The sequence below is a fragment of the Benincasa hispida genome, chromosome 10, assembly GCF_009727055.1.
Source record: "Benincasa hispida cultivar B227 chromosome 10, ASM972705v1, whole genome shotgun sequence".
NCBI lineage: Eukaryota > Viridiplantae > Streptophyta > Magnoliopsida > Cucurbitales > Cucurbitaceae > Benincasa > Benincasa hispida.
Window position 1 is genome coordinate 4581988 of NC_052358.1, and position 26935 is coordinate 4608922.

At 38.1% G+C, this 26935-nt stretch overlaps 1 protein-coding gene across 2 annotated transcripts in view; it reads left to right on the forward strand.

Moving 5' to 3' along the window:
* The first annotated feature begins 18208 nt into the window (after window positions 1-18208).
* LOC120089292 (protein DGS1, mitochondrial) overlaps window positions 18209-26935 on the forward strand; it is a 31643-nt gene continuing 22916 nt past the window's right edge. The window contains exons 1-3 of one of the 2 annotated variants that reach the window (XM_039046719.1): window positions 18209-18617; window positions 20725-20857; window positions 21561-21764. In XM_039046719.1, coding sequence (XP_038902647.1) covers window positions 18409-18617; window positions 20725-20857; window positions 21561-21764 — 546 coding nt within the window. In that variant the 5' untranslated portion in view covers window positions 18209-18408. The remainder of the gene's footprint in view (window positions 18618-20724; window positions 20858-21560; window positions 21765-26935) is intronic. The other variant, XM_039046718.1, reaches the window with a different exon arrangement.

Sequence of the window (26935 nt, forward strand, 5' to 3'; positions counted from 1 at the left end):
ATTACAACATGCTTTGAATGTAAAAACAAAGAATAAAAGATTATACCTTTGAATTACCCTTCTTCAAGATAATCCCTCCATCGTTCACGAACCCAACGAACAACTTGATATCCCTTGAACAAACAACAACTCGATCCTCGAACTAACCATACACTACCACTATATTACCTTAGTATTCTCGGTGTAAGAATACAGGAGTGGTAAGAATACAGGAGTGGTGGACTCTGGCTTATTTTGGTTAGAGGGAAGATTTAGAGTGGAGGAGGAAGAAGATCGAGTAAACGACAACAATATCGTGTAGATAAGAAAGTCTATCGCATAAACTAGATAATTGATAACGGGCAGAAATGCACGTTATTACAGTACTAAGTTATTAAACAATGTAGGTTTGCGTTGATAAAATAAATAAGATTGCGTCCAAAAAGCATTAAGTTCATAACATTGTGGTCGCACGCGTCCATCGCATGAAAACAGTTAACTTTTGTATTTTTGTGCAGAATATGCGTTGACACAAAGCGTAAAATGTGATCACAAGAAAGCAACGGTCGAGCGCAGCGTTACCGCAAGGCTTTGCGGTGATTTGTGCTCGTAAACATCTGCTCAAGAAAGATTGCCACATAGAGCCAGTGCAACTTGGTGGGCGCATCTGGGTGAAAAGCATAATTAGAGATAGGATATGATTATGTGCAGTCACCTTGTCTTTGTCTGCATCTTGCATCATCGTATAGGAAAAGAGTACAGACTTAGGAATAGGCTCTATAGACACTATTGCATTCAACACATGAGTCCTAGAACTAGGAGCACCTCATTTGCATTGGAAAATGATTTGCTGTCGTATGAGTGTAACATGATCGCATAGTTTAATGCATTCTCGGTAAACGCTAGCTAAAGACTTTCTCAACCCGTTCCTTCATATACTCAATGTATCTACCGCATAATTGATCTTTTCTTAAATCTGTCACATACATTTATTTTATACCGCAAACAACAACCCAAAAGAACTATTTGATTATTTGATTACCACAAAGTCTTCTTAGAAATTATCACCGTATACTGTTTTCCCTAGTCCCTGAGTTCGACCCTAGACTTACCAGGAAACTCAGTGGGGTTTATACTTAGAATCCACTGAGACAACTTGTTGCTCAACGTATTTCCATCACCGCATTTCATTCCATAATTTCACCACATAAAATAACGCATCAAGTTTTTGGCGCCGTTGCCGAGGACTTCGGCAAATCAGTGTGCTAACGATAATTTTTCTGATTTCTTTGCAACTCTTAATCTCTGGCGAATTACGACCCGGAGATTGAGAGGACGTTTCGATGAAGGCTAAGAGATAGCCGTCGACAACAACAACCAAATAAAGACGATATGGTGGAGTAGCCTGGAAATAGAGCACCAAACGAAAACAATGTCATGGAAAATCCAATTCTATTGGAAAACGATCGCAATAGGCCCATTCGGGACTATGCATTGTCAAACCTCTACGATTTCTCTCCAGGAATCATGAGGCTTGCCCTTGATGGATCCTGATTCGAAATGAAACCAGTGATGCTATAGATGATCCTGATGAATCGCTCAGCGATGCCTAGGCGAGGTTTAAGAGGCTGGTAAGAGACTGTCCACACAACGGATTACCAGATTGCTTGTAAATAGAGTTCTTTTATCAAGGATTGAACCCTGCTTCGCAGACCGCTGCCAATGCGGCAGCAGCTGGTGGTCTGCTCGACAAAACATATGAGGAATCCAAAAATATACATGACCGCATTTCCAAAAATCACGAGGACTGGCGAGAAAGCGATCAAAGATAAGAATTGGAACCAATGATGCAAACAACGGGGCCATCGTATCCCTTCAGAACCAAATGACTGCGATGATGAGTTTGATACAAGGTATCGCAATTAATTGCATGGGAGCAAACAAAGGGCAGGGCAACGCAATTGCTCAAACGACCGCAAGTTGTGTCATCTGTGGAGACGCGCATCCAATGGAAGAATGCTCAGGAAACCTGTAGTCAGTATGCTTCAAAAAGAATAATCCTTATTCTGACACATACAACCCCAGATGGAGAAACCACCCTAATTTCGCATGGAAAAATCAACAACAAAGCTTTCAACCAGTGGTGCAAAAAGAAGGGCCACCCGAATTTTTCTCGTGAACCAACGGTCTAACGCACAGCCAAGCCAGTAGTTTGCAGACATCGTAATCTTCGTCCTTAGAAAGCTTGCTGAAGCAGTACATTGAGAAAAACGAATCAGTGCTTCAGAATCAAGCAACGTCCATCCGAAATCTCGAAATTCAACTAAGACAAGATTTGCCGGGTGAACTTAAAAAAAAAGAACGCAAGAAAGCTTTGCCGAGCTCAACTGAGGTCCCTCGCAATGCTGGGGGTTACGGGGAAGGAACAATGCTTAACAGTCTCCCCTGCTAAGCGAGAAAACGGACTACGGAAGTAGAGGAGGAACCCATTACGACCAACTTGAATGTGGTAACAATCGAGGACTCGTTGACTTGTAATTCAGAAGAGCCCAAGCAAATGAAACCAGAAGTTGCATCCATCCTCAAGCCTCTAGATCATGAGATAGAAAAAGTCCAGCTACCACCATCTTCGCAAAGATTGAAAAAGAAGCAGAATGATGAAAAAACGATTGTGACAGTGGTAGTAATGCAAACTGCGATGATCCCACCAAAAATGTGTGACACAGGAATCTTCACGATACCATGCTACATTGGAGGGGTCTACAGTGGCCAAGCACTATGCGATCTTGGGGCGAGTATAAACATAATGTCGCTATCAATCTTCAAACTATTAAATATTGGCACACTCACGCCCATGACAGAGACTCTCCTACTTGCGGACAAATCCCGAATACATCTCGAGGGAGAGTTGAAAGATGACGCAATTTCAATTGATAAATTCATCTTGCCAGCAGACTTCATCATTTTGGATTATAAAGCGAACGAAAATGCATCCATCATATTGGGACGACCATTCCTCTCAACCGGTCGCGCTCAAATTGATGTGCACAAGGGGGAAATCATAATGAACATCAATAGGGAAAGGCTCCGGATTAAGGCAGTCAATATCCCAGAAGATTGAGAAAAGAAGAAAAAGCCACCATGGACGTGAAAAGCCCACCTTGGAATAAGCAGTCCTTGAGTTACTATGTGATTCAACCTCATCAGGGACGCAAACATTTTGAATATCCTTGTTCTACATCAATACTTCATGAACTTTCATCACCTTGTTATTATCTGTTATCACTTATCTACTTCTTTGCTTATCTAAAAAAAAAAAAAAAGCAATCGTGCTGAACGATTGCGATAAAAGATTTTGTTAAACTCTGTTTTTTTAATATTATCTGATCCTCTAATGCTTGATTTTATAAAGTGGAAATGTGGATGATATGTGTTGATGAAATTGCGTTGTGCACTCAAGTTTCCCTAGCGGAATCTAAGTGTAAATTCCTCTAAGTTTCCTAGTAATTCCAGGCTCGAACACAGGGACTTGTGAAAATAGATTGCATTGGTAATTTTTATGAAGAACTTTGCGGTAACCAGATAAATAAATAAGTTATTGGGTTTGTCATTTGCATTGATGAAAAATAAATAAATGCGGCGGCTTTGAGAAGAGGTAGTTGTGTGATAGATGCAATGAGTATACGATAAATGGGTTGAGAAAATTTTTAGCTAGCATTACTTGGGAATGCGTCAGACTATGCGATCATGTTACAACCATACACAGCAAGTCATTTTGTAATGTAAATGTGATGCTCCTAAGTCTAGGACGCATGTGTTGAATGCAAAAGTTTCCATAGAGCTTATTTCTAAGTCTCTACTCTTGTCCTATGTGATGATGCAAAATGCATGAAGGCAGGGTGACCGCATACAATCATATCCTATCTATAGGATGCATGCAATGCGTTAATAACAAATAGTGCTCATTCCTAAGTGTCTATCTCTTGATTATGCGTTCTAATCTGGCTCTCCCAAGCCTAGATTCTAATCTGACCTTCCAAAGTCTAGATCCTGTCCTTAACCTACCCTCCCGAGTATCTCCAATGGATGAATGAAGCATACATAATACAAGATAATTGCAAAGAATGAAGATTCCATAGTTGTGCTAGCTAAATGCTTCTCAACCCATTCAATTGATTTAGCAACTTATGCGTGAATAACAAAGAGTGAACAAATATAGAGAAGGAAATTCCATTTTTTATAAATGAGTTTGAGTACAAACTAACTATGGAAGTTAAAGGTAGAGAGCCTGGTCGCAATTCCTTGCCGACCGAGGCTTTTTACACTGAAATCTCTATTTTGTTATAAAGATGTTCCCGCTTCCGTAGGCGTCGGCCCTCTCTCTATCCTTGAAGCTTCTGGCGCTCTCCCAAGCTTACCGGAACGATTTACTGGCACAACTTCCTCCCTTGCGTCCGCCTTAAAATGAAAGAGAACTATGAACAAAAGCGTGCGAACTGAAGTATGAAATCTCTAATTGTTGAACCCCTTCTCTGAAGAATGCCCTTGGTATTTATAGAGAATCCATGGTGAAAGGTGGCTTCTCTCTCATGGTTGTACAGATGTGACGACTTTAATTCCTGACTGATGCACCGAATAATTGTCACCGAAAAGCTGAATGTACTTTGTGACCATTAGCGACTGTCAACTTAATTCGGATTCGACTATCATCAGCTTTCTGTCCCATCGCGCTTAATTAGGCTTTCACCCAGATGCGCCCGCCATGTTGCGCCAACCAAGTTGCGGCGATCCTTCTCAGGCGAATGTTTGCGAGCACGATCAACGCAGCCTTGCGGTGAAGTTGCACTCGACCAATGATTTCCTATGATCACAATTCCTCCATTGCGTTAACGCATATTCTGCATAAAAATACAAAAATCAACAGTTCTAATGCGATGAACGCATGCGACCGCAATATTATGAAAATGATGCTTAATGGACGCAAGTTAACATATTTCATCAACGCCATTGTTTAAGAACTTAGCACTATGATAACGTGCATTTCTGCTCATTATCACACCCCTATATTTAAACAATGCTTGTCCTAGCATAAGCTAAAGATTCCTTTAGCAAGTCAACTGCAATGGACGAATGAAGCATACATAATACAAGATAATCGTAAAGAATGGAGATTTCCTATTTGTGCTAGCTAAATGCTTCTCAACCCATTCAACTGATTTAGCTACTCATGCGTGAATAACAGAGAGTGAACAAATATAGAGAAGGAAATTCCATTTTTATAAATGAGTTTGAGTACAAAATAACTATGGAAGTTAAAGGTAGAGAGCCCGGTAGCAATTGCTTGCTGACCGAGGCTTTTTACACTGAAATCTCTACTCTATTCTAAAGATGTTTCCGCTTCCGCAGGCGTTGGCCCTCTCTCTATCCTTGAAGCTTCTGATGCTCTCCCAAGCTATCGAAACGATATGTCGGCACAACTTCCTCCCTCGCGTCCACCTTAAAATGAAAGAGAACTATGAACAAAAGTGTGCGAACTAAAGTATGAAATCTCTAATTGCTGAACCCTTTCTCTGAAGAATGCCCTTTGTATTTATAGAGCATCCATGGTGAAAGGCGGCTTCTCTCTCATGGTTGTATAGATGGGACGACTTTAATTTCTGACTGATGCGTGATGACATGCAGAAATGCATGTCATCTTAGGCCTTTTACTTAGAATTATGAAGGTTGTTAGGCAGAATATGCGTCGATCATGATAGGAATTCACAAGAATATGAGCTTGCGTCAATCAACATGTCGAATCTCAGCTAACCCGTTATTTTGGGTTAATTATGCGTTCAATGTTCTATTTTTGTAGGCAATGCAAGAAATGAATGAAAACGTGGAAATCGGACCATCGCATAGACAACCGCATGTGGAGAAACACTCCATCGCAAGGCAAATGAATGGATGTTGCTGTAATTAGCCGTATGCGTTCATTGCATGAGACTTGCGCTCGTCAAGTGATTGTGGTCATCATGTAGAGTTGCGGTATGAAGCAAATGTGGTCATTGAATAATTGCGACTGCGCGACAATGCAACTAATGGGATCAACGCAAGGTAGGTGGAATGAACGCATCAACGCATCTACCTCGAGAAAATCCAAAGACAATGTTGAAATTTCACCTACCATGCAGTTAGTAGCAGAGGTTCAGAAAGGACTAACGCGCCGAACGTCAGACTCAGAGCAGTCTAATTAATTTTATCGGCGACCCAAGCTCTATAAATAGAAGCCGATGAGTTGATCTTCATTTCATCCAAGGTTTTCGCCTAAGGTTCGCCTATGGTGGATCTTTGCGATCTAGAAAAACACATGAGAAGACGGCTGAGAGTTCTTCACCTCCTTCATCCATTCCGAAAGACGACCGGAGCCTTCAACTGGAGTTAGATCTCGAGAGAGTCAGCTCCTCCACCCATCTGTGGCACCACCAGCAACCTTGACGCACATCCGCTGAAAGCAAAGTTTTGCTTCTAGCCGGTCATTTCTTTTTCCTTTCTTTTCCTATATTGTATTGTATGACATTTTGAATTAAGAAATTAATATAATGTGTTTTTCAATGAATTTATCTATTCCTTCGACTTCATCTCCATCTTCTTACTTAGCATCATTACTATCATTGCACCACTTAGTGTAGATTAGGAATATGAAACATTAGCAACTCGTCGAGAGGTGTGCGTTGCGTGAGTGTGTGAGTAATCTTATTTGCTTAGGGTGAAGCTGCTGCAATGCCTGTCTATGGGGTAATGCATTGCTTGCCTATGAGTGAAGTCAGCAACAATTAACTGCTCGAGAGGGTAAGTGGTTGGACGCATTAAGCAAGGTATGCATTGTTCACTAGGATAGTAACAATCTTATGTCAACCAAGTTCATGCATTTTTCTAGTCTTTTGTTATGCCCAACACCCTTTTAGAGCTACTCGAGAGAGAATCTAAAGAAAGAACCTAATGACTCGAGAGAGCTAGGTTAGAATCTAGACTCGAGAGAGCAAGATTAGATCAACATAAGCAAGAGATAAGAACTTAGATATAAGCTCTGTTTGTCAACACTGCATTATATGCACCCTAGGAATAGGAATGATGATATGTGGTCGCCTTGTTTGTGTATCATCACATAAATAAGACTTAGAGGCTTATGTGTAGGCCCTACAAATACCTCTGCACATACATCGCATGCGTTCTAGTATTAGAAGCCATAGCATTCGCACCGAGAGGTGGTTTACTGTTGTATGAGTGTTGCATGATCGCATTAGTTTACGTTGACTAAGGCTGCCCTTACAATCACTCTTAAGTTTTGCAATGAAAACATCTTCGCATTTTATCTATTTTCCCACACATCTATTTCATGGCAAGGTTTGTCGCATCTCTACCTTTCATGCATATTCTCATTATGTTGTCTGATAGATAGGAGTAGGAGTAAAATTAACTTAACAACATCCCCTCCATTCTTTTATTCAACCATCGCATGCACAATCACTGCAAACATATAGTTACAAGCCCCTATGTTCGACCTCGGATTACTCGAGAAACTTGCGTTCATGTTATACTTGGCGTGAACGCAAGAAAACTTGTGGCAGGACGCATGATCATCACATACATTCATTAACGAAATTTTCATTCCAACACATGACCATCGACGCATGACTATCAATGCATATCTAGGAACATGCTTCGCATAACGCGTCCAAGGGAAGTTGGTTGTTGAGTAAAATTGACTTCCAATTTCCCGTCATCAATGCACGAATAATTATCACCGAAAAGCTGAATGTACTTTGTGACCGTTATCGGCTGTCAACTTAATTTGGATTCGACTGTCATCAGCTTTCTGTCCCATCACGCTTAATTAGCCTTTCACCCAAATGCATCCGCCATGTTACGCTGACCAAGTTGCGACGATCCTTCTCGGGTGAATGTTTGCGAGCATGATCAACGCAAAGCCTTGCAGTGAAGTTGCGCTTGACCAATGATTTCCTATGATCGCAATTCTTGCATTACGTTAATGCATACTCTGCACAAAAATACAAAAATCAACAGTTCTAATGCGACGAACGCATGCGACCGCAATATTATGAAAACGATGCTTAATGGACGCAAGTTAACATATTTCATCAACACAATTCAACATTGTTTAAGAACTTAGCACTATGATAACGTGTATTTCTGCGCATTATCAACCTCTCAACGTTTTTTTTTTTTGCAAATGATCAAGGTACACGATTGCAGAGGCACTACACAAAGACATAACTACTTTATTTCGTCACCGCAATCTAAAGATAGTAGATCGCTGCAAAGCAGAATGTGCCAACAAACAATGCGGGCGACAACACAAATTTGGGGGTTGTATTTCTCCTTGACTTTATTCCAAATTCTGCATTATCGCATCGCATTTTAATTTTGAAAATTTTATCATCGCATCCTCTTTGGTTACCGTAATCATTTAACGTTGATAAATTTAGTAAGTCACCGCATGCTTTCTCTTTGCCAATTATGATTTCAATAATGAAACACATGCTTATATTTTTTTTTTGTATATACTAGAGTCAACTTAATTTTAGGACAGTCACCTCATGAAATATTTCTAAAAGTTAGTGGTCTGCTAGCTTTCTTTCAAACTGACTCTTTACATAGCTTCCTAAGAACATCGCATGACTTCTTTCAATCTATTGACAATGAGGACATTGCCGCATTTTAAATTTGGAGGTGAGGTGTTTATTTTCGACCTTGCTATTTTCAGTTCTTAAAAAAAAAGGGAAAATTTTGAGAATAAGAACTCCACTGTCAATGCAATGGGGAAACCCATGTTGATAAGAGTTAAGATGTGAAGGGCACTTAACCGTAGTTGGATGTCCGCATGACACATGTGGGGGCAAGCCAAAACGAAAGTAAATTGCCAGGATCAACGCATAAATAAATGACCGCAACTCCACTGCCAAGTAAGTATGAGTTTAGCCTGAGAAAGAGTGCCTTGCTCTAGTTGAATGTCCGCATGACACACGTGGGGGCAAGCCAAAACGAAGGCGAGACATTTGGATCAGCGCAAGGTCAGAGAAAAACAATAATGTCAAAAATATGCAAGGATAAAAATCAATTAACACCCCAATGAAAAAATTTTATTGAAATAAATCATACGATGTCCTGGAATCTAGTAAAGTACTTTTGAAGGTTAAACTTGCGGTCCTTAGATTTTAGAAATATTTTAAAAAGAGACTTGAATAAGAATTAAGGAAATTTTGGTGTATAGGATTTGAATGAAGTATCCTTGAGAAATCTAGGAAAAGAGATTGCGGTCGACTTTCTAAAGGAAATCTTTAGCTTATGCTTGAGGGCAAGCATTGTTTAAATTTGGGGGTGTGATAACGGGCAGAAATGCACGTTATTACAGTACTAAGTTATTAAACAATGCAGGTTTGTGTTGATAAAATATATAAGATTGCGTCAAAAAAGTACTAAGTTCATAACATTGCGGTCGCACACATCCATTGCATGAAAACAGTTAACTTTTGTATTTTTGTGCAGAATATGCATTGACACAGAGTGTAAAATACGATCACAAGAAAGAAACGGTCGAGCGCAGCATTACCGCAAGGCTTTGCGGTGATTTGTGCTCGCAAACATCTGCTCAAAAAGGATTGCCGCATAGAGCTGGTGCAACTTGGTGGGCGCATTTGGGTGAAAAGCATAATTAATCATGATGGGACAGAAAGCTGATGACAGTCGAGTCCAAATTAAGTTGACAAGCCGCTAAAGATCTACTATAGCAAGTACACTCAGCTTTTCGGTGACAAATATTTGGCGCATCAGATAGAGAATTAAAGCCATTCCATCAGTGTAATCATAAGAGAGAAGACGCCTTTCACCCAGAAGCTCTATAAATACCGAAGGCAATCTTCAGTAAAGGAGTTCGAATGGTTCGGATAGTTCGAACACTTAGATAATTTTCTCCATAGTTAGAATAATCTTGTTTTTAGTTTTTCTTTTATTTAAGGCAGAAGCGAGAGAAGCGAGATTGTGATGAGAGATCGTTCCGGTGAACTTGGAAGAGTGTCGGAAGTGTCGAGATCAGAGAAAGGGCCAGCTCCTGCGGAAGCAGGAATATCTTTTGAACAGAATAGAGTTGATAGTGTAAAAGCCCTAGGAAGCAAGGGATTGCTACCAGGCTCTCTATCCTTATCTTCCATTGTCATTTTGTACTTAAACTTATCTATAGAAATGGAATATACTTCTTTATATCTTTTCACTCTCTTTTTTCTACGCATGAGTAGCTAAATCTGTTGAATGGGTTGAGAAGCACTTAGCTAGCTTAACTGGGGATCTTCATTCTATGTGATTATCTTGTATTATGTATGCATCATTCGTTCGTTAGAGATACTCGAGAGGGTAGTCTAAGGGCAGAATCTAGGCTTGGAAAAGTTAGGTTAGAATCTAAACTCGGGAGAGTTAGATTCGAACACATAATCAAGAGACAGGAGTTTAGGAATAAGCACTATTTTCTATTAACACATTGCATGCATCTTAGAGATAGGATATGATTATGTGCGGTCACCTTGTCTTTGTGTGCATCTTGTATCATCACATAGGAAAAGAGTAGAGACTTAAGAATAAGCTCTATGTACACTATTGCATTCAACATATGCGTCTAAGAACTAAGAGCACCGCAATTGCATTGGAAAATGATTTGTTGTCGCATGAGTGTAGTGTAGCATGATCGCATAGTTTGACGCATTCCCGGTAAACGCTAGCTAAAGATCTTTTCAACCCGTTCCTCTGCATACACAGTGTATCTACCAAATAATCGATCTTTTCTCAAATCCGCCGCATACATTTATTTTATACCACAAATAACAACCCAAAACAACTATTTGATTATTTAATTACCGTAAAGTCTTCTTAGAAATTATCACCGTATACTGTTTCCCCTAGTCCCTGAGTTCGACCCTGGACTTACTAGGAAACTCTGTGGGGTTTATACTTGGATTCCACTGAGAAAACTAGTTGCTCAATGCATTTCCATCATCGTATTTCATTCCATAATTTCACCACATAAAATAACGCATCAAGTTTTTGTTTGCCAGCTAATTGTTTGTTGAGTTTTGTGTATTTGCAGGCACCTTTTTATCTTGGGAGAATTACAGCTTGTGCGACTAAGTTGCAACCAATATTGAAGTGTAGACGATGCGTTGAAAGCCATTATTGACCCCAAGGTAGAAGGGCAATCAGTCACAAGAGCTGAAGGTAATTCTAAACATGATGGCCAATATGTGTCCAACAATTGCCGGAAGTTCCAATGGTCAAGGCATCTTGACCCAAGCAGTCGAGAGCAATCTCCTGCATGGGAGACTTCTTGTAGTGATAACACTCCAATTTTTCCAGGGACGTTTTCTTCTCTATCTTTATCTTGCTTTCTTAGTTTAGTTTATTTTTATTTTTATTGTTATTTTGGATTGTGGCTGCTTCCTTGATTGTGGTGCGTTTATTCCTTGTAGATGCAACAATAAGTCTCCTTGGTGTGCAGTTCAACGAAAGAATTCCCTCCATCCTTCAACGCATGGCTTTGATCGCGTGAATTCCAATGCATGATCGCATGCGTTATTCCGCTTAAGGTTCTTTTCTTGTTATCCTTTATGCATTATCCTTTTGAAATACTTTCTTTCCCGATTGCGTTGCTTTCGGTGTTTCTATGATGGTACATATAATTCACTGCATCTTCTAACTAAGCATCGCAAGGCACTCCTTACTTTTAATAGCTTCTTCAAATTTGAAAGTCTTAAGTTTTATTGCGTGTAAACCTTTGCTCAAACATTTATTACCGCATTCCTATTGAGTTTGCTTTTAGCTTTGCGGTGAGCTAAGTTTGGGGGTGGCAGCGGTCTCGGAGAAATTGCATTCATTACATTGCGATCATTTGAAAAAAATAGAGAATTTTGAGAATAACAACTCCTCTGTCAATGCAATGAGGAAACCTATGTTGATAAGAGTTAAGTTGTGAAAGGCACTTACCCGTAGTTGGATGTCCGCATGACACACGTGAGGGCAAGCCAAAATGAAGGTAAGTTACCAGGATCAATGCATAAGCGCAACTCCTCTGTCAAGTGCAAGCCTAATTAAGCAAGATAAGAGTTGAATTGAATATGGAACACCACCAAAGTTGGATGCCCGTATGACACATGTGGGGGTAATCCAAAACGAAGAACGTAATCAAGATTAACGCTGCATTTGAATAAATCATCGCAAATTTTTGAAGTGTTTTGAACGAATACATTCTCAAAAGCTAAACGCAAAGTTGTGGTGAATGAATAAAAAGTTTTTAAGCAAAGTCTTGTCAGATTTAAACTTGGTAAAGATCTTTTTGAAGAAGCAGCCAAAATGGAGGAGAGCATTACGGCGATGGTTAGAGGCATGAGTATTATATTCTAAGAAGTTGGTCACCACAAAGGAAAGCCGAAAGGTGAGTTAGAATTTCTTGAGTATAATGCATGCTTGAGGGCAAGCATGATTCTAAGTTTGGGAGTGGGATGACATGCAGAAATGTGTGCCATCTTAGGCCTTTTATTTTGAATTATGAAGGCTGTTAAGCAGAATATGTAGCAATTATGTTAGGAATTCATAAGAAAATGAGTTTGCGGTGTTCAGCATTGAGAATCTCGGCTAACCCATTATTATGTGTTATTATGCGTTCAATTGTCTATTTTTGTAGCTAACGCAGGAAGTGGACGTAATCGCGGAAGTCGGGCTACCGCATAGACGACCGCATGCAGAGATACTCTCCATCGCAAAGGCGAACGCATACGATCAATGCATGGGTGTTGCGGTGATGAGCCATATGTGTCCATCGCATAGGATTACGATCGTCAAGCGATTGCGGTCATCGTGTATAAGTTACTGTATTAAGCGAGTGCGGTCACTGCACTATTGCGACTACATGATAACGCATAATAGAAGGATCAACGCAAGGTTGGTGGAATGAACGCATTAACGTATCTCTCGGGAAAATCAAAAGATGATTTTGACATTTCACCTACCACGCCGTTAGCAGCAGAGATTCAGAAAAGGACTAACGCGTCACGAATGTCAAAATCAAAGCAGTCCATTAATGCTGTCGATGATCCAAGCTCTATAAATAGAAGTCGCTAAGTAGAAGTTCAAATCATTTAGGGTTATCCCTGTGATCCAGAAAAATGCGTGAGAAGAAAGCTTGAGAGTTATTCATCTCCTTCCTCCATTCCGAGTGACGACCGGGGTCTTCGACCAGAGCTAGATTTCAGGAGAGTCAGCTCCACTGCCATTCCATGGCACCACCGGCAGCCTTGACGCACATCCACTGGAAGCAAATCATTGCTTCCAGAGCCGGTCATTTCACTTTTCCTTATTTTCTTATAGTATTGTATTACATCTGTCTCTTATACACATCTAGATGTGTATAAGAGACAGCTACAGAGAGGATAATGACTGCGTCCAAGAAGTAGGATACGGTGGCGGTATGCAGTCATCTGCATACACATCGCTCTGTCTCTTATACACATCTAGATGTGTATAAGAGACAGGCATTAAGCAGTGTAAGCTATTGTTCACTAGAGATAGGAATAATCTTGTGTCTGTCAAGTTTATGTGGTTATCTTGTCTTATGTATGCGTCCACCACACCTTTAGAGCTACTCTGGATATAATCTAAATAAAGAATCTAAAACTTGGGAGAGCTAGGTTAGAATCGATGCTCGGAAGAGCTAGATTAGGTTTTCATAAGAAAGAATGAAGACTTAGGAATAAGCTTCGTTTGCCATCACACAGCGTATGCACCCTATGGAGAGGACAATGACTGCGTCCAAGAAGTAGGATATGATGGTGGTATGCGGTCATCTTATTTATGTGTGAGAGCACATGAGCAGGAATAGAGACTTAGGAACAAGGCCTCTCGACAGTTCACATACACATCGCATACGTCCTAGATTTAGGCACAAGTGTGTATAGCATGATCGCATAGCTTGCGCAGGCTGAGGTTGCCCTTGTGGTCACTCTTAAGGGTTGCGATGAAGACATCTTCACCTTTTATCTACTTTTCCATCCATTTATTTCACGTCAACGGTTGTCGTGTCTCTATCTCTCATTCATACTTTTCATTGCATTGTCTGTTAGTTAGGAGTAGGAGTAGTGTTAGCTTAACAACCCTTCCATCGTTTTTTTTATTCAACCTCCGCATACACATTACCGCATACATCTAGCTACAAGTCCTTGAGTTTGACCTCGGATCACCCAAGAAACTTGCGTTTGCGTTATACTTGGCATGAGTGCAAGAAAACTTGTGACAGGAACGCATGGTCATCGCATACATTCGTTAACGCATATTTCATTCCAATGCATGACCACCGACGCATGATAATTAATGCATACTTTAAAAACATGCATCACATATTGCGTTCACTTAATTTTAGTTATTAAGTCCTTGACGATTTGGTAATCTAAATTTTCGTCATTAATAATTGATCATTTAGATATTGAAACTATCGTATAGTCTCTCAAAGTAATCGTGTAGGCACTCGATTGATAATCTCGTCCGTTTATCACTTATGTTTTGGAATAATTAAAACAATTTTATTTATCTCACTTTTTTCATAAAACTTAATAACTACCCACTAAGGGTCGTTATGAAGAAAAAGAAATCAATTATCATATAATTAATAAATTATAAATAAATATGACAACTAACTTATCATATTATATTTATAACCTATAGTTTTAATATTACATCATATACGATATATAAACTATAGTTCTTTTTCTATTTTATGGCATTTAATATAAATCGCATTTATATTAAATTTAATAACTATGAATCTAATTCATAGAAAATATATTTGAATCATATTCAAATATTAGTTCCTCTAATCAAATAATAATGTATCAAATACATTATATCAATTATATCATATATAATTTAATTAATTTAATTATATCATATATAATCAAATTCTCTCTTATTAATTTGAAAATTTTAAAATAATTCCTGATTCTCAACTTGAATCTATTGAGCTACCAAGGGGACCTTATAGACCTGTAGCTTGAAGCTCCAACGGTACATGAATAACTAATTGAACTCTTTAATTACATTATCCACCATCCGTTAACTGTCGGGCACTCCACTAAAGACTGACAATTGCACTCTTTGCACTACAGATATATTTCTATGTCCATTGGATATAACTAATCAATAGTACGATGATCCTTCACAAATCGCTCGTAAGTACAGCTGAACCAAATTACCGTTTTGCCCCTGTAGTTACATCTAACTCCTTAAGTACCATCGATTCCTCTAATGAACCATAGATCATAGTCCCATCATGACTAAACCCCTCTCGAGCCAAGAAAGTGTGTGGTGCCACATTGTTCAAGATCCAGAATCAGCCTTTACGAGAGCAATTTATCTACTTACCCATGCATCGTGGAAGGAGTGAATTCTATCTTGTGTAGCTTATTTTCTAGCTCTCCAATAAGACGAATCCCCAAAATGGTAGGCTTGTTGAGTAGGCGATCTAGCCACTCTCACCCATGCAAGTCAAAGGACCGCCCTCATAGGCAGGAGTTCATAACTTACTCAGGATTAAGGTCATGTTACCTATGGTCATCCTAGTGAAATGAAAGTCTCAATTATGAACGCCGTTATATAATGAGACTAAACATTTCATGGTCCGGTCTTATACAAATTCCTTTGTATAGAATATCCCCACTCGTATGTTTAATACATGAATGATTAGGATTAGATCATTTGTAACACTTTACAATAATTGTAACACCTACAAAGTGGGCCATACTCATAGTGTCACCAAGATAAGGTATCCGGTCTTATCCACATATTACAGACCATTTAGGTTATCACTTAAAACACGATCCAATTGTATATTTCTACATACATGTTTAAGTTATAACAATAACCATGGATCTTAGTTTATTGGTTTGTGGTTAATGCAACTAAAATATCATATATTTCATAGACAACGTGAATAAAATATCATATATTATAAATCACAGAATGTTTGTTCATACAAGTGTTTACAAACTATAGGACCCTACAAGATTTAGGGCATCAACTCCAATAGTACCCTATGTCTCCAGTTATCTACTCGATCTTACCCTTGAAATGGGAGGCTTATTGAGCCAACATTGTTGAGCCAACTCTCACCCATGCAAGTCTAAGGATAATCCCGAATAAACAAGAGTTCATAGTTAGCTCATGATTCATGTTAAGTTACCTAGGCCATCGTTGTGAAATAGTCAGTCTCAAACAGTAAACAACATTTAGAGTAAGAGTGACTTATTTCATAGTTCCATATTGCGCAAACTCCTTACACAGGACGCCCCCACTCCTCATGTCATTACATGTACAAATTAGGATCACTTAGTCTGTAGCACTTTACAACTTCTTATAACAACTACAAAGTTGGTCGCATCTGATAGTGTTACAAGAATAAAGCACCAAACTTTATTCATATACTATAGACCATTTTGACTATTTACTCGAACCTGATCCACTTTTATGTCTCCACATAAAGTTCAAGTACTCATGTAATAATCATGAATATTTTAGTTTATTAGATTTATTTCTAAAACAAAATAAGTAATTCATATATTCAATAACAACTTTATTGAATTTTCAGAACAAGTTTAGTATTTACAAACCATGAGTTTTAGGACATAAAACCCAACAGTTTTGTAATTGAGTCTCAAACCAATTGTTCATTAGGGGAACAGTGGGACTTAAGGAGTAAGATGTAACCTTGGAGGTAAAACAACTTTTGACCTGACTGTTATTACGAACAACCTGTGAAGGGTTGATTTACTGATTATGGTTATATCAAGTAGACAGAAATATATCTACAGTAATGAGAGTGTAGTTACGGGTTTTAGTGGAGTGACCCGATAGTTAATGAATGTTATTAATTCAGTTTAAATAGTTTAGCCAATTAATTTCGGATTGTTGGAGCCCATGATCTTTAGGTTCATTAGGTCCCCTTACTAACTCACAAATGAATTAAATGGAATAGCGTGATAAGTAATTTTGAAGTGTTCAAATTCAGATTAAGGGAATCAATAATTATATACAATATAATTACATGTTTAATTATCAAATTAAACAAAATTGGAGAATTGAATAATGTTTAAATTTGATTTAAATATTAAAAACATGAATAAAGATTCATTTTTTAGGAATCTGTGTTTAATTAATTTAATAGTTGATATTAAATTAACTTAATTAATTAAATTGTTTCATTAATTATTAAGAATTAAATTTAAAAATTAATTATAGAATTAATCTTTGATAAAATTAAAGAATATTAATTATTGAATTAATAATTTCAGTTTATATTTGAAATTTTGATTTCAAAATTTAAAAATTGAATTTGGAATTCATTTTAAATAATTGAAATAATACTTAGTGGTTTTTTCAAACTAAAACACCTCACGTTCCATCTTGATCATGTAATCTTGGTGTCAAGCTCTCATCAAATATTGATTACATATTTAGCTTGACAAAAACAATTGATTTTGCTGAGAAATTAATGGATGTTGAATGTTAGAAGAGAGAAAGAGGGTTTGCTCATGTTCTTCAAACACCTCAAAATTCTCTATTGTTCCCTTTAATTCTAACTCATTTTGGAATCCACCTTCCAATCTAAAGTCTAGAAGATAGTAGAGAAGATTAAGTGATGATCTACAAGGAATTGTAGAAAACTCGAGCTGTATTTGGAGATTGGAGAGTTCTCCAAAAGTATAACTTCAAAATCCTATTTTCTCTTATTGAACATGCATGTTTCTATGCTAAAATTGATGGAAGTAGAGTGTTTAAAATCCTAATTGCTTTTGCTAATTACATGACTCCAATAAATATGATGTTTGTTTAGTATCATAATTAATTTAGTTTTATTTTTATTTATAAGAGGATAGATTTGAATCTTTTAACTTCTTAATCAATGACATACGTCTCAATTGTGAGTTAAGTTCAAGTCGACTTTTATATTATAATTTCTTTTTGATAATATTTGAGGTGGATGATCGAATGTCAAATCTCAAAATTGATAGTTTAAATTTGTACTGATTTTTGTATTGCTTCGGTGAAACCGATTAGGTTATGTTTATACAATCAGGTCATCTTATTTTTTTTTTCTTTCTTTATTTATCCCTTCTTTTTTAGAAAAACTTCACCATGATCCTTATATCTAGCAAGACACAAAGGCAAGCGGACGGTTCTTACGAGAGAAAAAAAGGTTGAGTGTTGTAATCAAAAGCGAGAAAGAATAAAGAAAAAAATGAAAAGACATTGTGCAAATTTGTTTTATTTCAACTTCCCAAGTTTCCAGGTGCTCGCTTCCTCAACATAAATTTGCTGAAGAGAAGAAGCACAGCTCCAATGGAGGCAACGCCAAAAGAAAGTGAAGACAAAGGCATCAGAACCTCAATTTCATTGTACTCCCTTCGTTTATGGAACCAAATTGTATCATTTTTGCCCTCTCGTCGTGATTCCAATTTTCTTTGGAAGCTTTCGAATCTCCTTCGTCGGAGGAGACGTAAGACTGGTCTTCCTCTTCCTCTACCTTTGAACTCGATAAACTCTTCTGTGTAAGTCGCTTCGGTTCTACACCTTTTTTGTGCCTTTATGGTTTGTTCCATTCTACTCTACATAGCATCTTCACTTTCCTTGAAATCTATGTTTGTATCGCTGTTTACAATTGCTACTGTTTTTATCGCTAATGACATGAGTCCTCACCAGGTTGTGCCGGGTGAAATGGATATCGATATCCTTAATTTGAAGTTTCATGAAAGACTAAGGCTATGATGTTATATGAAATTTAATGAAATTCAGAATGTCCACCATAAATAGAAATGGATTCCCTTGCATTTATTTTTTTGTCAGATAAGGGGTTACATTCGGTGGCTTCTATCGGCCCCCCTTGGATCATGGTAGTCCTCTCACTGTTCGTGAGTCTTTGGAGGTAGTGGGTCTTATTTCCATTGTTTCCGATAAAAGGGGTTTTGTCGGGAGAAGGGATGTTTGGTTTTGAATTCCTAATCCGTCCAAAGGTTTCTCATGTCGCCTATTTTCTCCTCATTCTTTGTTGCCTCCCATTTAAGAGACCTCAATTTTTGTCTCTCTTTGGAAGGTGAAAATTTCTAAGAATGTGAAGTTCTTTGTTTGGCAAGTCTTACATGGAAGAGTGAACACCCAAGATCATATCAAATGACATTCTTCCTTCGTTCTGTGTCTGCTGTGGTGTGCCCTTAGTCATTGGAAGGAGGAGGTTCTTGACCATCTTCTATGAGATTGCCAGTTTTCTTATTCCCCGTGGAGTCATTTTTTCGGATGTTTGTGGGGAGTGTGGATTGAGAGGAATAGTAGAATTTTTAGAAGTATAGAGAGGTTTTTGTAGGAGGTGTGGGAGGTTGTTAGGTTTAATGTGTCTTTATACGCGTTTGTTGATTGGTCTTTTTATAATTATCCGCTTGTGTTATACTTTTGGATAGGAGTTCTTTCTTGTCTAGTTGTGGACTTCTTTTGCGGGCATGTTTTTGTATGGCCTTGTAATTATTTCATTTCTGCAAAATGAAAGCTCAATTTCTTTACAAAAAAAAAAAAAAAAAAAAAAAAAAAAAAAAAAAAAAAAAAAAAAAAAAAAGGAAAAGAAAAGAAAAGAAAAGAAAAAGAAAAGTCAACCACAATGCCAGTGACACAAGTTCCTATTGTGTTGAACCGCATGCTTTCTAGAGTTTACAGAGGTGGTGTTTGTATATATATTTTTAGCATGGTAAATTTTATCACCTAACTCTAATCTATCACTCGCATTTGGCATCGTGAATACGTTTATGCTTGCCGTTTGCACTCTCTACGACATGGTTTACTTACTTTGAACAAAACAATTTGGGAGTTTGGTTTGTCTGGAACGTCTCATGCTAAATCTTAATTTTTTGTTGAATGCTTTTAATACTTCTCAAGTTGCACACGACCATCTGGCCATTGAAGACGATCATTAAGGTTTGCCTCTGTAATGGGTTGCTAGTTATTGGGGAAGTGAATACCACGGAGTTTACTCAAATTAGATACAAACATTGTGATTTTGTTCATTATATGGCCTCTCGACTGGGTGCCCTTCAGGCCTTCACAAAGTATTGTCTGGTGACTACCTTGTTTCTGTCGATCAGCCTAGATTGGAAGGTTCTATATGTAATAGGTTTCCTTCGTGGGGTTTTAAAGCCCCTTTCAGTAGGTTGTTTTATTTATTTATTCATTTTGGTATGAATATATGATCTCTTAAAAGAGAAAAATTAGATACAGATATTATTGCCCCTTTTTTTAAAAAAATAATCTTATTCGCTTAAACCTCAATGAAGTATTACTTTTTATTTATTTTTAATTAATTAATTTTTATCTTCCTCAACAGAGTGTTTTATACCCAAGGGCAAGCAGAATCATTCATAAATCCATTGCCCACTTTATATCTAACCCGGCTTTCAACTGTTTGGTATTTCTTGAGCCTTTCTTTCAAGTCATGGTGCCAGTTACCCAAAACCCATCTCAACCCCTCTAAGTAGTAACATGTGATAAATTTTAATGATATTTAAATGAGGACAATTCATGATTGTGAAGAATGTCATTTTATATGCCATGTACATGTTTTGTTGACAAGTAGATGTATGTTTATCGTAATTGGTTCATGGAAACTGCAAACAGTTTAACAGTAACTGGCTGGGAACCAGAAGAGGCATCTAGACTGTACGATGTTTTGGGTGATCTTTTGGAGCACTGTTTCTTGAATTTACATAGCATTTGGAAGAACTTGCAATTCTGGCAATCTCGTGCGGAGGCAAGTTTTTTTGTTGCCTTGTGTTTTTAATCAATCTATTTTATGCATGTATAGAAGATGTCAGGAAGAAATAGGTCCAATATAAGTGTCTTCGAGTGTCTTCAAAAGAGCCATTATCCAGTGACATCCTTCTTTTAAAATTCAACACTAGTTTATCTTAATGTTACAGCCAAGATTAGACTAATCAGTCATACTCCAGTTGTTCCTTTAAGTTTCTATCTTCTTCCACAAACATCCGATCAATGTAAAGGGGTTTCAGTTTTACCGAAAGTATACCAAAAAACTGAGAACAATGTGTCCCCACTAAGAGTAGTCAGGAAAAATGATGAAACCTTCCCTCTTTTTCCACACATCTTCGTGGAGACAAATAATAAAGGAATCTTTTCCTGCAACGTATGTTTAGTAACAAACTTTTTGTGAGCAATGCTCAAGGAGAAGTTGAACTTATTTTTGCACTTTGGCCTACTAAATCAAATTTTTAGGAGTAAAATTGATTGTAATCTAAAGAACATGAAGAAGGAACCACAAGGAAAATTCCTCTTGTTGAAAGTCCTTCCCTCATGATTGGACGAAAGATCTGCCAATCCCTTTCAGTTCATTTTGCTCAATTACTTTTTAATGCTAAGCATGTGATTGTTATCTTTTTGATTCCTGTTAAAACTTGGTTGTGTCTGCTTTTGTAATTATTTTGATGAAATTTCAGGGTACAAATGCTCAAAAAGTTTACTTTCTGATTTGTGAGAGAGGTCCAAGGGAATTTTTTAGTCGAGCAGTGCAATTAATGCGCCAAAGTTTTAGGGGTGGTTTTTCCTTACAACATGTAGCTTGTGAGGCATCTCTTTACATAGCTGATCGGATAACTATATTGAGCAGCTTAAGATGTCATCTTGCAGTTTTTGTGGCTCAGGTTCGGTTGCACTTATTTTTCAAATGTAATCTCATCATTTTTGTGGTTTTATTCTATCCCTGAAAAGATAGTTGGCTTGCGCACACACATAATGAGGTGTTACATATTTTCATTTGGCAAGTGCTTCATGATGGAGTTAAATTCTTGAAACGTGTATTGAGGAAACTTTCCTATCTGATAGGGCCACAATTTTGTATCCTTTGTGGGAGAGTGTAAAGAGGTTCTTGATCACCTTCTAGGAAGATGTCATTTTGCCTTGTTGGTTTGGGACTGTTCCTTTTTCAAATGTTCAATGTGTGTTTGGCTTAACTTGATGTGTGTAGCTCTATGTTGGAGGTGTTTCTTCTTTTCTTGAGAAAAACAATTGTACTTTAGAGGTGCATGCACATGTTGCTGTGACACTGGCAATGGGCATTCGGTGGCTTTTTGGCATGATACTGTTAGGAACCCTCCTAACAAGAACGATACTAAAAAATATAGAAAAACTAAAGGACAATTCAATTATAGAAATATAGTAAAAATGTATTGAAATATGCTATAAACTCACAAACTAACAAGATAAACCCTAGCCTTTCGAGAGGGCTAGTCTCTTCCAAATTTCCAAATAGAAATTCCCACCAAATTCTTCACACCCCCCTCCAACCCCTCTCCTATTTATAACTAAAATCCCTAACAAACTTCATATCTAATTACTCATTTGCCCTTTCTAATACTTATCCTAACATTTACTAATAATCCTACTATTCCCAAGACTAGGGGTTTTACATTACTCCGCCCTTCGAAGACACCTTATCCTCTGTCTCTTATACACATCTAGATGTGTATAAGAGACAGATACCCCATCGTCCTTAAAAATAGCAACTAGCTTCAAGTGAATCCAGCCCAAAATAATGCTGCCACCTTTTCTGTTCTCTGGTCTCGAATTGTTTAGTTGATGTATTGGGCCACTTTGTTGCATTTGAGGTCCATATTGGATGACAGAACAGGCCATATCCCTAGCTCCTTTCCTTAACTCTATTTCTTTTTCTTTTTTACACGTGTTTAACCTTTCTAACCTTTTGTTGTTCTTCATATACCAGAATAGATGGACTTGTTTACTCAGCCCAAAATGCCTTACAAATTCAATGTGGCCTCCTTTTTCAACCGTTGGTCCCACCCTCCAAATTGCGTGGGTAAAAGATTCTTCTTCCATCTCATCTTTTTTTTTTTTTTTCCTTTTCCTGAGCCTTCTCGTCTGCCCATGGTCTTCCGTCTCCCTCTGCAAATTTCGACCCATCTTTCATGAAGACTCCCCCCACCTCACTTGCTTCTTCGCTGCCACCCGTCTGTCTCTTATACACATCTAGATGTGTATAAGAGACAGATTCTCTTCAGCCATGTTCAGTCTTGATTATAAATTGGGCTTTGATTTCTTGGCTTGGTTTAAGCCCAACAAACATCCCATGACTCCACTTTCTTCTTTCTTCATTGTGATTCTCTTTTAATGGGCGGGGCCCATTATTAGCCATTGGGCTAACAGCCCATCTTCACGCCATCTATCCTTGTTTTTGAAGTTGAAGTTTCTTCTATCTTCAGTTTTGGAAAGCCATTGGGCTTTAACTAATGCGCTTGGATTTGGCCCAATAAGCAGCCAAGGACCCCATAAACTTGCATAATCTTCTTTCTTCTCACAAAGTACGTGGCCCCAACTAACAAGTTGCAAATCTCTGGGCAACAGTTCAGGAGAAAACAAAGCAAAAGGCGAAGATGAATAGAGGAAGGAGAAACATACCGACCAAAAGGAAAAAGGGCAAGTGGAAGAAGAAGCATCACAAATCAGCAGGGTCAGAGATGAAGTTTCTTAAAAAGCACCGATATAAGTTCCAAGAAAAGCGAGAGAAGATCAGAAAGGTATAGCCATGAAGAAACCATCGAAGGAGATCACTACCGACAGCAAGAATGGGTGTGGACAAATAAGAAGTGTCAAAGAAGAACTTCCCGGTGTGATGGCGTACGGACAGAGAAACGACGAGGTATAAACTTAATTGATTTCACTTACTTTAATAAATGAAATGGCAAGCGAGGACGAAGAATATGTGGGCGAGGAGGATGGAAATAATGTATATGGCCGAAGAGGACGAGCGACGGTGGTGCGAGAAAAAGACGAGTAAACAGATAGACCATTCTCAGGAAGAGGAGATGTTGTGCAACAGAAGTCAACAAGCAGATGCACGAACGATGATCGTCGAAATAACGGGTGGCAGCAAAGAAGCAAGTGAGGTGGGGGAGTCTTCATGAAAGATGGGTCGAAATTTGCAGAGGGAGACGGAAGACCATGGGCAGACGAGAAGGCTCAGGAAAAGGAAAAAAAAAAAAAAAAGATGAGATGGAAGAAGAATCTTTTACCCACGCAATTTGGAGGGTGGGACCAACGGTTGAAAAAGGAGGCCACATTGAATTTGTAAGGCATTTTGGGCTGAGTAAACAAGTCCATCTATTCTGGTATATTGAAGAACAACAAAAGGTTAGAAAGGTTAAACACGTGTAAAAAAGAAAAAGAAATAGAGTTAAGGAAAGGAGCTAGGATATGGCCTGTTCTGTCATCCAATATGGACCTCAAATGCAACAAAGTGGCCCAATACATCACTAAACAATTCGAGACCAGAGAACAGAAAAGGTGGCAGCATTATTTTGGGCTGGATTCACTTGAAGCTAGTTGCTATTTTTAAGGACGATAGGGTATGGGCCCAGATGAGGCTGGACCAGCATGTGGATCATGGGCCTAGCCCATAGATAAGAATTTCAAATTTAAAGACCAATACAAATGGCATGGAAATTTGCCCAGAGATTTGCAACTTGTTAGTTGGGGCCACGTACTTTGTGAGAAGAAAGAAGATTATGCAAGTTTATGGGGTCCTTGGCTGCTTATTGGCCCAAATCCAAGCGCATTAGTTAAAGCCCAATGGCTTTCCAAAACTGAAGATAGAAGAAACTTAACTTCAAAAACAAGGATAGATGGCGTGAAGATGGGCTGTTAGCCCAATGGCTAATAATGGGCCCCGCCCATTAAAAGAGAATCACAATGAAGAAAGAAGAAAGTGGAGTCATGGGATGTTTGTTGGGCTTAAACCAAGCCAAGAAATCAAAGCCCAATTTATAATCAAGGGTGAAGAGAAGGCTATGCTGGCTTGAGTTTTGGGTTCTCAAAAAGGAGGGGGGGGGGGGAAAGAAGACGACGACGAAGTTGCCCAATTTTGTGATTGTATTTTGTAAGCACACCTTGAGGACAAGGTGTCTTCGAAAGGCGGAGTAATGTAAGATCCCTAGTCTTGGGAATAGTAGGATTATTAGTAAATGTTAGGATAAGTATTAGAAAGGGCAAATGAGTAATTAGATATGAAGTTTGTTAGGGATTTTAGTTATAAATAGGAGAGGGTTGGAGGGGGGTGTGAAGAATTTGGTGGGAATTTCTATTTGGAAATTTGGAAGAGACTAGCCCTCTCGAAAGGCTAGGGTTTATCTTGTTAGTTTGTGAGTTTATAGCATATTTCAATACATTTTTACTATATTTCTATAATTGAATTGTCCTTTAGTTTTTCTATATTTTTTAGTATCGTTCTTGTTAGGAGGGTTCCTAACAGTATCATGCCAAAAAGCCACCGAATGCCCATTGCCAGTGTCACAGCAACATGTGCATGCACCTCTAAAGTACAATTTGTTTTTCTCAAGAAAAGAAGAAACACCTCCAACATAGAGCTACACACATCAAGTTAAGCCAAACACACATTGAACATTTGAAAAAGGAACAGTCCCAAACCACAAAGGCAAAATGACATCTTCCTAGAAGGTGATCAAGAACCTCTTTACACTCTCCCACAAAGGATACAAAATTGTGGCCCTATCAGATAGGAAAGTTTCCTCAATACACGTTTCAAGAATTTAACTCCATCATGAAGCACTTGCCAAATGAAAATATGTAACACCTCATTATGTGTGTGCGCAAGCCAACTATCTTTTCAGGGATAGAAATAAACCACAAAAATGATGAGATTACATTTGAAAAATAAGTGCAACCGAACCTGAGCCACAAAAACTGCAAGATGACATCTTAAGCTGCTCAATATAGTTATCCGATCAGCTATGTAAAGAGATGCCTCACAAGCTACATGTTGTAAGGAAAAACCACCCCTAAAACTTTGGCGCATTAATTGCACTGCTCGACTAAAAAATTCCCTTGGACCTCTCTCACAAATCAGAAAGTAAACTTTTTGAGCATTTGTACCCTGAAATTTCATCAAAATAATTACAAAAGCAGAACACAACCAAGTTTTAACAGGAATCAAAAAGATAACAATCACATGCTTAGCATTAAAAAGTAATTGAGCAAAATGAACTGAAAGGGATTGGCAGATCTTTCGTCCAATCATGAGGGAAGGACTTTCAACAAGAGGAATTTTCCTTGTGGTTCCTTCTTCATGTTCTTTAGATTACAATCAATTTTACTCCTAAAAATTTGATTTAGTAGGCCAAAGTGCAAAAATAAGTTCAACTTCTCCTTGAGCATTGCTCACAAAAAGTTTGTTACTAAACATACGTTGCAGGAAAAGATTCCTTTATTATTTGTCTCCACGAAGATGTGTGGAAAAAGAGGGAAGGTTTCATCATTTTTCCTGACTACTCTTAGTGGGGACACATTGTTCTCAGTTTTTTGGTATACTTTCGGTAAAAACTGAAACCCCTTTACATTGATCGGATGTTTGTGGAAGAAGATAGAAACTTAAAGGAACAACTGGAGTATGACTGATTAGTCTAATCTTGGCTGTAACATTAAGATAAACTAGTGTTGAATTTTAAAAGAAGGATGTCACTGGATAATGGCTCTTTTGAAGACACTCGAAGACACTTATATTGGACCTATTTCTTCCTGACATCTTCTATACATGCATAAAATAGATTGATTAAAAACACAAGGCAACAAAAAAACTTGCCTCCGCACGAGATTGCCAGAATTGCAAGTTCTTCCAAATGCTATGTAAATTCAAGAAACAGTGCTCCAAAAGATCACCCAAAACATCGTACAGTCTAGATGCCTCTTCTGGTTCCCAGCCAGTTACTGTTAAACTGTTTGCAGTTTCCATGAACCAATTACGATAAACATACATCTACTTGTCAACAAAACATGTACATGGCAT